We start from the raw sequence: 12,350 nt of genomic DNA, 5'->3' as shown, positions 1-12,350 counted from the left end.
GGGCTTCTTCGGGACAAATATTGTCCGAGCATTCCTAAGGACCGTTGGCGGTCTACCACATATCATCAGAAGATTCATGATTAGTCGTAAGATTGTTGACGGCACAGTCCTTAGGCTCCTTGGTGAGACATTATCAGGTCCGGGTGCCGACGCAAGTGGCGGCATGTTTGCCTTCACATCCAGGGCCGTGATGACATAAAAAGGATCAACCGTAACTGGCACCACGTTTTCATCATCTTCGTTCATCGGAGGGGGAACTGTCCCCGTCATGATGGCCTCCCAAGAGTTCATGAACGAGCCCTCGTCCTCGACTGCAGGCGTACCATAACCATTGAGGACGAGTCTCGCGCAATCCCTCTGTCGCCGTCGGTAGAGCAGTTAGAGTTTCCTGTAGTTGGCTTTTCTCTGCTTTCTCTTGCTGAGGCCAACAGGTAGAGAAGTAGTCTCAGGGCGGGCAGCCCGTCTCTCCATGTCACAGGTGGAGACATCCCTCAAATAATCGTTAAGCATTGGCAAGACATCGACACCCCGAACAGCCTGGTTGGCAATATCGTAGAGTCTGTCTCCTTGAAAGGAGGATGGAGGCGTTCTAGCTGCTATTCTCTCAATCTCGATCTTGATTACTTCAAGACGTGATCGAGGGATCTCTCTCCCATATCGCACAAACGAGTCAACAGGCACCTATTGGGCATCCGTTGCCATCTCCTCTTCAGCAACAGGCCGGAACTCCTCATGATCTCGAGGTGACCTTGCTTGTTCTTGTCGCTCTAGTAGTAAGTCCTGGACTCTCCGTCGATATTGAGGTTCTTTCCGATGGGACTTAATGGCTTCCAATGTTCTCTCCGGAAAGCGATCATGGAGCGCAATATTCATAAATCTTGGTGGATATAGACTTGTCTTCAGGGCGACTTCCATCATCGCCAAACGATGCTCCTCCTCTGGAACCCAACGGGGTCGAGTCCTTTCAATCAGAACATCCCTATTAAAGTCTTCCGGATGTCTCGTCTTACGGTGCAAACTGAGGCCTGATTTGGTTGTAAAGGATCGCTCGCATATAACACACGGCCACTTTGCTTGATCCCCACTCGGAACAGCCCTCTGGCTTTTCTCCACCTGATTGTCGTGAGACTGGTCCTGGGTTGATCCAAGACCCTCTGATGCACAGGCTCCCGAGGGCCCCATCTTCCGTGGATCGCCTTCCAATCCACTCATACCCAAGCCTTCAGATCCAATTGCTCCTAAGCCTTCTGATCCAACAGGAGGATTTGTCGAGGTCGTTGCTGGTAACTGGTGCTTTTTAAGACTTGCATGCACCCGTAGTCCTTTAAGAGAAGAGAAGGCTCTCCCACAGGGACACTGGAAGGCCTCCGGACGAGCGTCACTTGTATTAGGTGCTCGGACAGGCACTGACTGGCTCACGCTGCACGTGTTGACACTAGGAGCTTGCGCCGTGCGGCGCTCGCTTCCTCTTGATTCTGGTTTTCTCTTCGTACCTAGTGTAGTACACTCCGCATAGCGTGGCAGCCTCTGCAGAGTGGTGGTGGGTCAGAGCTCCGTTTGCAGAATTATTAGAATTATCAGAAAGCAGATTATTCTTACTTCCGCCTATCACTCGACTTTGAATGGATTGTATTTCAAACACGTGGTGGGTATTATACTTGGTCGTCCTTTGTGGCATTTAGCTACCGAAAGCAGATTATTCTTGCTTCCGTCTATCACTCGTCTTTGAATGGATTGTATTTCGAACACGTGATGGGTATTATACTTGGTCATCCTTTGTGGCATTTAGCTACCGAAATATGATTATTCGTACTTCCGCCTATCACTCGACTTCGAATGGATTGTATTTCAAACGCATGGTGGGTATTATACTTGGTCGTCCTTTGTGGCATTTAGCTGTGTCTGTGTGGCGTGGACTACCTCCACTCGCAGTACAGGACCACCGGGGGACACCCCTTGCCATCTTTCGCACACTTGATGACTCGGCAGTGCTCGCCGTACATATCCGGGACCCCCCAACAGAGATAAACCCTGAGAGAGGCCCCAGCTGGCCGAGATACGTGCCTGGCTCCGGCCCACCACCGGCTAGCGCCCTCGCACCACACCACTCGACAGATAGCGCAGGGGGTTGCCAAAGCCCCCCGCACCCCTCAGCCTCCAGGCTGGATTACAGGAGGACGCCACCCCTCCTAGCCTCCCTGAGGGCCCCTGTGGAACAGGGAAGGGAGCGGAAAAACTTTCCCCTCTCCACAAAGCGGTCCCGATGAACTTAAACCCAGCAAAAGGAAACAGGGTTTTACCCCTATGGCTGCTGCTACAAGAGGCCGCCACACCTCCCGGTATTCGTGTCTTGCAGGCTAGGTTCCGGCCCCCTGGAAGCTGGGTTACAACCACACGCCACGGAAGTTAGCCATAGGAACTTTGCCCGAACATCGGGTACCACCAGGGATTGCCGCCGTTGGCGACGTGAAAGGACACCAGTGATGAACACCAAAAGTAGCCATCACGTTTCCTATCTCCCGGCAGGGAGATGCTGCGAGGCACGTCGCCTGACGGCCTTTTAAAAGGTTCCACCACCACTCCGACTTCAGGCCATTATTAGGAAAGCAGATTATTCTTGCTTCCGTCTATCACTCGTCTTTGAATGGATTGTATTTCGAACACGTGGTGGGTATTATACTTGGTCGTCCTTTGTGGCATTTAGCTACCGAAAGCAGATTATTCTTACTTCCGCCTATCACTCGTCTTTGAAAGGATTGTATTTCAAACACATAGTGGGTATTATACTTGGTCGTCCTTTGTGGCATTTAGTTACCGAAAGCAGATTATTCTTGCTTCCGTCTATCACTCGTCTTTGAATGGATTGTATTTCGAACACGTGGTGGGTATTATACTTGGTCGTCCTTTGTGGCATTTAGCTACCGAAAGCAGATTATTCTTACTTCCGCCTATCACTCGTCTTTGAAAGGATTGTATTTCAAACACATAGTGGGTATTATACATGGTCGTCCTTTGTGGCATTTAGCTACCGAAAGCAGATTATTCTTACTTCCGCCTATCACTCGTCTTTGAATGGATTGTATTTCAAACACATGGTGGGTATTATACTTGGTCGTCCTTTGTGGCATTTAGCTACCGAAAGCAGATTATTCTTACTTCCGCCTATCACTCGTCTTTGAAAGGATTGTATTTCAAACACATGTTGGGTATTATACTTGGTCGTCCTTTGTGGCATTTAGCTACCGAAAGCGGATTATTCTTACTTCCGCCTATCACTCGTCTTTGAAAGGATTGTATTTCAAACACATGTTGGGTATTATACTTGGTCGTCCTTTGTGGCATTTAGCTACCGAAAGCAGATTATTCTTACTTCCGCCTATCACTCGTCTTTGAAAGGATTGTATTTCAAACACATGGTGGGTATTATACTTGGTCGTCCTTTGTGGCATTTAGCTACCGAAAGCAGATTATTCTTACTTCCGCCTATCACTCGTCTTTGAAAGGATTGTATTTCAAACACATGTTGGGTATTATACTTGGTCGTCCTTTGTGGCATTTAGCTACCGAAAGCAGATTATTCTTACTTCCGCCTATCACTCGTCTTTGAAAGGATTGTATTTCAAACACATGTTGGGTATTATACTTGGTCGTCCTTTGTGGCATTTAGCTACCGAAAGCGGATTATTCTTACTTCCGCCTATCACTCGTCTTTGAAAGGATTGTATTTCAAACACATGTTGGGTATTATACTTGGTCGTCCTTTGTGGCATTTAGCTACCGAAAGCGGATTATTCTTACTTCCGCCTATCACTCGTCTTTGAAAGGATTGTATTTCAAACACATGTTGGGTATTATACTTGGTCGTCCTTTGTGGCATTTAGCTACCGAAAGCAGATTATTCTTACTTCCGCCTAACACTCGTCTTTGAAAGGATTGTATTTCAAACACATGGTGGGTATTATACTTGGTCGTCCTTTGTGGCATTTAGCTACCGAAAGCAGATTATTCTTACTTCCGCCTATCACTCGTCTTTGAAAGGATTGTATTTCAAACACATGTTGGGTATTATACTTGGTCGTCCTTTGTGGCATTTAGCTACCGAAAGCAGATTATTCTTACTTCCGCCTATCACTCGTCTTTGAAAGGATTGTATTTCAAACACATGTTGGGTATTATACTTGGTCGTCCTTTGTGGCATTTAGCTACCGAAAGCGGATTATTCTTACTTCCGCCTATCACTCGTCTTTGAAAGGATTGTATTTCAAACACATGTTGGGTATTATACTTGGTCGTCCTTTGTGGCATTTAGCTACCGAAAGCAGATTATTCTTACTTCCGCCTATCACTCGTCTTTGAAAGGATTGTATTTCAAACACATGGTGGGTATTATACATGGTCGTCCTTTGTGGCATTTAGCTACCGAAAGCAGATTATTCTTACTTTCGCCTATCACTCGTCTTTGAAAGGATTGTATTTCAAACACATGTTGGGTATTATACTTCGTCGTCCTTTGTGGCATTTAGCTACCGAAAGCAGATTATTCTTACTTCCGCCTATCACTCGTCTTTGAAAGGATTGTATTTCAAACACATGGTGGGTATTATACATGGTCGTCCTTTGTGGCATTTAGCTACCGAAAGCAGATTATTCTTACTTCCGCCTATCACTCGTCTTTGAAAGGATTGTATTTCAAACACATGGTGGGTATTATACATGGTCGTCCTTTGTGGCATTTAGCTACCGAAAGCAGATTATTCTTACTTCCGCCTATCACTCGTCTTTGAATGGATCGTATTTCAAACACATGGTGGGTATTATACATGGTCGTCCTTTGTGGCATTTAGCTACCGAAAGCAGATTATTCTTACTTCCGCCTATCACTCGTCTATGAATGGATTGTATTTCAAACACATGGTGGGTATTATACATGGTCGTCCTTTGTGGCATTTAGCTACCGAAAGCAGATTATTCTTACTTCCGCCTATCACTCGTCTTTGAAAGGATTGTATTTCAGACACATGGTGGGTATTATACTTGGTCGTCCTTTGTGGCATTTAGCTACCGAAAGCAGATTATTCTTACTTCCGCCTATCACTCGTCTATGAATGGATTGTATTTCAAACACCCCTATTGGAAATTCCTACTTGACTCCATATGGTATTATGACACCAGGTCCTACATGATGAAGGAACCTACATACAAATAGGATCCTGTTTAATTGTGGGTCCTACATGCAAATGCGATCCTACATATAAACAGGATCGTATTTGGTTGTGGGACCTACATGCAAATGCGATCCTACATATAAACAGGATCCTATTTGATTGTGGGACCTACATTGGGTCCTACATGCAAATAGGTCCAAGTCTCTCGTGGTGATCCTGTATAATTTGTGCACCCTATTGTGCTGTGTATATTAGGAAATAACAAATCATGCAGCTTCTATTTTTTATTTTTTATTGATATCGTTCAGCATCCCTCTGACATGTCTGTTGAACAATCACACTCTTGCCTGATGTACAGCGTCTTCAACACCTTTACAGATCATGCTAGATGATAGCTCTCAGATATATTTCTTGAAGGCATCTGAAACAATAAAGCGAGTTAGGAAGCTAGATTTAACAAGGGATAATACATTATGTGTCACATAAAATGTGCCAAAACTCGTGCACAGGTTAACCAGACTTCCCACATATGCTGTTACTTGAGGTCCAAAGACAATTATTTTGTTTGTTACCAGCAAGATCAATTAACTATGACAACTGGGGCTACAGCAAGGGTGTCAGTAAGGCATTACCTGAACAGGATGAAAACAATGCACGTTGACTTATAATATCCGCGATTATTTACATTCTGTGCATATTTCTTCCACACTCAGGGGAAAATATGCATGACCCAAGCTGAGTTATTATGAATTAATAACCAAAAAAGGAAGATCTGTATCTTTAGAGCACCGGTACCCTGTAGCAGGGCCGCTGAAGCATCACACATAATATCAACCTGATGTTAAGTGATGATACAGGTTAACCAACAGGGTAAGAGCACACGATTACAGATGGAGGATAAGGCAATAGATAACAATAGGGTAATAATCGCACTGAGCGGATAAAGTTATAGGAACCCACACGCTAGGAAGAATACAAATCAAAAGGAGCACGAAACATGGCATTACATGCACACAACTAACCTTCAATTCACGAAATCCAACAGCTTTCGGTCTTCCAAGGTACACACACAGAAACAGGTCCAGATACCACTAGTAAGGCATGAAATACAGTCACAGCTCTGCGGGGCACCAAAACCACCAAAACTACAACGAAAGACGCCTCCCGAACGAGAGCCCTCTGGACATGCGTCCGAACGCTTCTAAGATTTCCCTTCCAAATGAGCTGGAGGAATTCCAAGCTCCAAGGGCGCCGCCTGGCTGTAACGGCTGTCCTCCATGCTCTCCTCGCGCTGCCGCGCTACATCCAGAAAGCAGAAAGTCGCGCGTACGGGCGACCAATGCCATTGGAAAGAGGACGTTTTTCCTGTCAAAATAAGTCTTCAATCACATTTGTACGCCAACAAACAACCGACATCGAAAAAAAGGCCCCCAGCCCCATGTATAACGAGCCGCTGTTGCCATGTTGTCCTCACTCCAGAATGGAGAGAGATAGAAAGATCCCGCAAGTTTCTAGCCGTTCGGTGTTCGGAGTGCACGAATCCGTTAATAGGTGATTCAGATCTCCCACAGGGTTCAAACCTAAAAACAGGGACGAAGGTTGCAGAAGGAGAGTCAGCCTAAGGAATTTCGGGAATAACGCCATAACCTGTAGTAAATAGACGGGAGGTGCGAATTGAAAAGTTGTAGAGCAAAGAACGAAGAACACGCATCCAAAATTTCCAGTAAATTGGACGTTAGGTAAGCGAGATTACGGCACTAAAGGAACGGCACCCACGGAAGCGTCTCCGAGCGGCGTCAGCCAGACTTGCTGGCGCCAGCGCCATGACCCTCCAACTCCAAAGCCCATATCTGGGGAACGGAGAGTCGCGCGCTTACGGGATTAAAACGGTTGGAAAGAGAACGCCAAGAGCTTCAAAACTATGTCAAACACGACTCTGTAGGTGCAATGGAAACAGTTTTAGGAAAAAAACAGCCGGCAGTCCCATGTATTGGGAGGAGTGTAAACACGGGAACCGGTAGCTCGAGAACCAGAAGACTTTGACAGCTGTAGTAAATTTTGCCACGTTCACCGAGTTGAGGCGAGTACACTCCAGAAAGATGAAAACTGTCCGACGCGGGTTTCCTTCCGAAAAGGGGCCTCAAAGTTTAGAAAAACAGAGTTACGAACGCGTCTCTGCCCATAACCCCCGAACCGCTAAAGACCGACCCATGGTTCCATTTGACCGATCGTAGAGCGACTCAAGTCCTACTAGGACGGAAATTCTGGCGTCGACCTGACTAGCGGGGCGGATGTTACGGAGCTCCGAATGTATCGGAAGTGCAGACGGGGGCCTGGAATTTCCAAGTATCTCGACTACTTTTAGGATTTCCTGCGAGCCGTGAGCGTGCACGTGAAGGCGAAGGATTGGGGAATCTGTCACAACAAACCGCGTCCTGATAGAACCGGTTTAGTCCTAGATATTAGACCGAGAACCCCATCCACACCGCAATGTCGCTCGATGGGGACCAACCGCCACCTCGACCGGTTGCGCACTGCTGTCGAAGTTTGTGCTTAAATAGCACTCAAAGGAATGCACGCATCATTGTATGCTTGATGTTTCGTCGACTAGTAATGGGCATACTCTATGCATGTTCCATAAATGAATGCAACCTGTCCATTCAGTTGTTTTCAACCTAAAAATATATATTCATTTGCAGTGGTTCTAATAGAATTCGCATTTGATAACCTGCCGTATATGTGCGCATTGGCAAACATGATTGAATATGACTAGTTCGTTCTGGGCCCCAGTTTTGAAATAATGTTTGTTGCTGTGTTAATATATCACTTCCATATCTCAAAATAATTCCCCACGTCCTCCCCACATGAAATCAAACAGGTCACGTAAGATCTCCCATAGCTCCTTTTTGATGCCTTGTAGGATCCTACAAGTCTGCTACGTAGCCGGATATATGCAATGTAGTGTCCTACAACTCTCCTATATTGCCGAATATGGGACAAGTAGGACACCACAACTCTCCTACACAGCCTAATACGAGACATGTAGGATCCTATGACTCACCTATATGTGAATGAATATAGGACATATAGGATCCCACAACTTTCTCACATGATACAAAATAGGACATAAAGGATCCTACATCAATTTGTATAGCATAAATAGGATCGTATACAACCTATTTGGCTTTTTTTCAACAGGGACATGGTGGGTATTATACATGGTCGTCCTTTGTGGCATTTAGCTACCGAAAGCAGATTATTCTTACTTCCGCCTATCACTCGTCTTTGAAAGGATTGTATTTCAAACACATGTTGGGTATTATACTTGGTCGTCCTTTGTGGCATTTAGCTACCGAAAGCAGATTATTCTTACTTCCGCCTATCACTCGTCTTTGAAAGGATTGTATTTCAAACACATGTTGGGTATTATACTTGGTCGTCCTTTGTGGCATTTAGCTACCGAAAGCAGATTATTCTTACTTCCGCCTATCACTCGTCTTTGAATGGATCGTATTTCAAACGCATGGTGGGTATTATACTTGGTCGTCCTTTGTGTCATTTAGCTATTTTTTTTAAATAATTCCCTCTTAAAACGAAGAGGTACCTCTCCCCCCAATACCACTAAACTCCGCGCCGCGTGACAGCAATACCTTCCTCAGCCGAGGGTTACACCACGGACGTCATACGTCCGAACAACCTATAAGTCCGGACACCTCCCTGTAGAGCAATAACTGACAATAACTTTATATCGGTCTTCCGGATTCCCATTTCGAGTAGTAAGTTTGCGCTATCCTTGGCCCAGATTCCCTTGAACGACATGGTTATGCTCCCTATCTGGAAATCACCCGCAGCATCTTCCTTCGTGATGGCGTCGATCAGGTCTTGTCTATTGTACTTCAATACTTTATGTGCATGTGCTGCTGGGAGGTCGATACCCGTACCAACGATTTGTGCATCGAGAACCCGTATCTGGTCGTCTTTTCTGGCCACCAGATCCGGCTTCAGGAATCCGTCATACACTTTGAACTTGCTCTCCCTTTGTACTTTCCAGCCCACTTCAGCCAACCTCTTCTCCACCAGGCGCACCACGTTGTCATGTCTTCTGCAACGCGCGTTATGGGTCCTGTGGCACACCTGGAGGATATGTGCCAAGGTTTCATTACTATTGCAACCCGCGCGGCAATTTATATCACCCTCTCGGCCCCTCTTCGATCCCGTGAGGCAGGGAAGTGCGTTAGCTCTTATTTTGATGGCGTCGATGAACTGACTGCCTTGCATTAGCCTGGTACCCTCTTGGATCCATTGGTGGGCGAAAGGCACCTCCGCAGCCTCTCGCAACGCTTTTCCGTCATTGGTGGCGTACAGGGACTGAGCCCACAGCTTATCCATGGCTTCCGGTGTGCGGATGGCCCTACCTCCTCTGCGTAAATCACTCTCCGTCTTCGTGGAGACGTTCACCATGAAGGGCGTGTCCATGATTCCTCTCACCACCGCGCTAGTCGAAGATCGGAGGGCTACCAGCCTCTTCTTCAAAAGCATTGGAATTGTCCAGCGCATAGAGGGAATCCCTAATCCCCCTCTTCTAACTGAGGTGTGGTAGAAACCTACCGGCACATCATGTGGCAGATGTAACCATCTTCGGATGGCAGCTCTTATAAGAATGTCCATCTTATCTAATAACTTCGTGCTCCACTGCCCTAATACCAGTCGATGGTAGTAGCGTGGTAGTAGGTACCATCTCAGGATAGTGAGCTTCTGTTGAGGTTTCATCGGAGCAGTTTGAATCCTCTGGAGGCCATCTTCTAGGTCATGGGTAGTAGGAAGAGCTCTTCCATCGGGACGGAACGTCACACCCAGATACTTCCACGTATACCGAGGTGTCATTGCAGGGAGGGCAACTCCATCAATAGTGAAGCATCGCTGTTCGTCAATCTTCATTCTCTTTTGTCGCCCGGAGGCTACCAACGAGATAGTCGCTGATTTCGCTGCGTTAACCTGCAGTCCCCTCGTTTTCATAAAATCAGCCACTGCGTCAAGTCGGGCCTGGAGCCTACCTGGTGTTGATGCAGCCAGTATAATATCGTCTGCAAAAGCTATAATGTCAAGGGAACCTCCCCCGACACCAAAGCCAATGCCAGTATCAACTTTCTGTAGAAGCTCATTAATCACCAGATTAAACAGAATGGGCGAGAGCGGGTCACCCTGGCGGACACCTGTGGTCGGCTTCACCAATCTACTCGACCCTGGCAGTTGCAGCATGGTTGGGGCGTCGTCATATAACTCCCGAAGGTACGTTACAAAACTCCCAAAGAGGCCCGCCCTCCTTGCGGCGCGCAGGATCGCTTCTTTCGATACTCTGTCAAAGGCTTTCGCCAGATCGATGGTGGCCATATACAATGATTTATTCTGTCTTCGGCTCTCAGACAAGGCTGTACTCAGGAGCATAACGTTTTCTGCACATCCATCGACTGGGATGAATGCCCTTTGTCTGTAATTGAAGTTAACAAATGCCAAAAGTCTCTTCGCCATAATCCGGTGGAATAACCAGGCCAAAACTGATGTTATCGTAATTGGCCTGAAATCCTGGGGAAGCTTTGCGTCTGGCTTCTTCGGGAGAAATATTGTCCGAGCATTCCTAAGGACCGTTGGCGGTCTACCACATATCATCAGAAGATTCATGATTAGTCGTAAGATTGTTGACGGCACAGTCCTTAGGCTCCTTGGTGAGACATTATCAGGTCCGGGTGCCGACGCAAGTGGCGGCATGTTTGCCTTCACATCCAGGGCCGTGATGACATAAAAAGGATCAACCGTAACTGGCACCACGTTTTCATCATCTTCGTTCATCGGAGGGGGAACTGTCCCCGTCATGATGGCCTCCCAAGAGTTCATGAACGAGCCCTCGTCCTCGACTGCAGGCGTACCATAACCATTGAGGACGAGTCTCGCGCAATCCCTCTGTCGCCGTCGGTAGAGCAGTTAGAGTTTCCTGTAGTTGGCTTTTCTCTGCTTTCTCTTGCTGAGGCCAACAGGTAGAGAAGTAGTCTCAGGGCGGGCAGCCCGTCTCTCCATGTCACAGGTGGAGACATCCCTCAAATAATCGTTAAGCATTGGCAAGACATCGACACCCCGAACAGCCTGGTTGGCAATATCGTAGAGTCTGTCTCCTTGAAAGGAGGATGGAGGCGTTCTAGCTGCTATTCTCTCAATCTCGATCTTGATTACTTCAAGACGTGATCGAGGGATCTCTCTCCCATATCGCACAAACGAGTCAACAGGCACCTATTGGGCATCCGTTGCCATCTCCTCTTCAGCAACAGGCCGGAACTCCTCATGATCTCGAGGTGACCTTGCTTGTTCTTGTCGCTCTAGTAGTAAGTCCTGGACTCTCCGTCGATATTGAGGTTCTTTCCGATGGGACTTAATGGCTTCCAATGTTCTCTCCGGAAAGCGATCATGGAGCGCAATATTCATAAATCTTGGTGGATATAGACTTGTCTTCAGGGCGACTTCCATCATCGCCAAACGATGCTCCTCCTCTGGAACCCAACGGGGTCGAGTCCTTTCAATCAGAACATCCCTATTAAAGTCTTCCGGATGTCTCGTCTTACGGTGCAAACTGAGGCCTGATTTGGTTGTAAAGGATCGCTCGCATATAACACACGGCCACTTTGCTTGATCCCCACTCGGAACAGCCCTCTGGCTTTTCTCCACCTGATTGTCGTGAGACTGGTCCTGGGTTGATCCAAGACCCTCTGATGCACAGGCTCCCGAGGGCCCCATCTTCCGTGGATCGCCTTCCAATCCACTCATACCCAAGCCTTCAGATCCAATTGCTCCTAAGCCTTCTGATCCAACAGGAGGATTTGTCGAGGTCGTTGCTGGTAACTGGTGCTTTTTAAGACTTGCATGCACCCGTAGTCCTTTAAGAGAAGAGAAGGCTCTCCCACAGGGACACTGGAAGGCCTCCGGACGAGCGTCACTTGTATTAGGTGCTCGGACAGGCACTGACTGGCTCACGCTGCACGTGTTGACACTAGGAGCTTGCGCCGTGCGGCGCTCGCTTCCTCTTGATTCTGGTTTTCTCTTCGTACCTAGTGTAGTACACTCCGCATAGCGTGGCAGCCTCTGCAGAGTGGTGGTGGGTCAGAGCTCCGTTTGCAGAATTATTAGAATTATCAGAAA

The 12,350-nt window shown here is 47.2% G+C and overlaps 1 protein-coding gene across 1 annotated transcript; it reads left to right on the top strand.

The window, feature by feature from the left end:
- Positions 1 to 271: 271 nt before the first annotated feature.
- Positions 272 to 12,049, top strand: LOC135376949 (cornifin-A-like; the record flags this gene model as incomplete). Its single annotated transcript, XM_064609370.1, has 4 exons — positions 272 to 319; positions 1,166 to 1,283; positions 11,397 to 11,539; positions 11,932 to 12,049. Coding segments are annotated over exons 1-4 (427 nt in total), but the record flags the coding sequence as incomplete, so codon positions are not given.
- Between the last annotated feature and the right edge of the window lie 301 nt (positions 12,050 to 12,350).

The sequence above is a fragment of the Ornithodoros turicata genome, unplaced genomic scaffold (assembly GCF_037126465.1).
Source record: "Ornithodoros turicata isolate Travis unplaced genomic scaffold, ASM3712646v1 ctg00001409.1, whole genome shotgun sequence".
Taxonomy (NCBI): Eukaryota; Metazoa; Arthropoda; class Arachnida; order Ixodida; family Argasidae; genus Ornithodoros; species Ornithodoros turicata.
The sequence above is the reverse complement of the archived record's forward strand: the minus strand, read 5'-3'. Positions and strand labels throughout refer to the sequence as shown.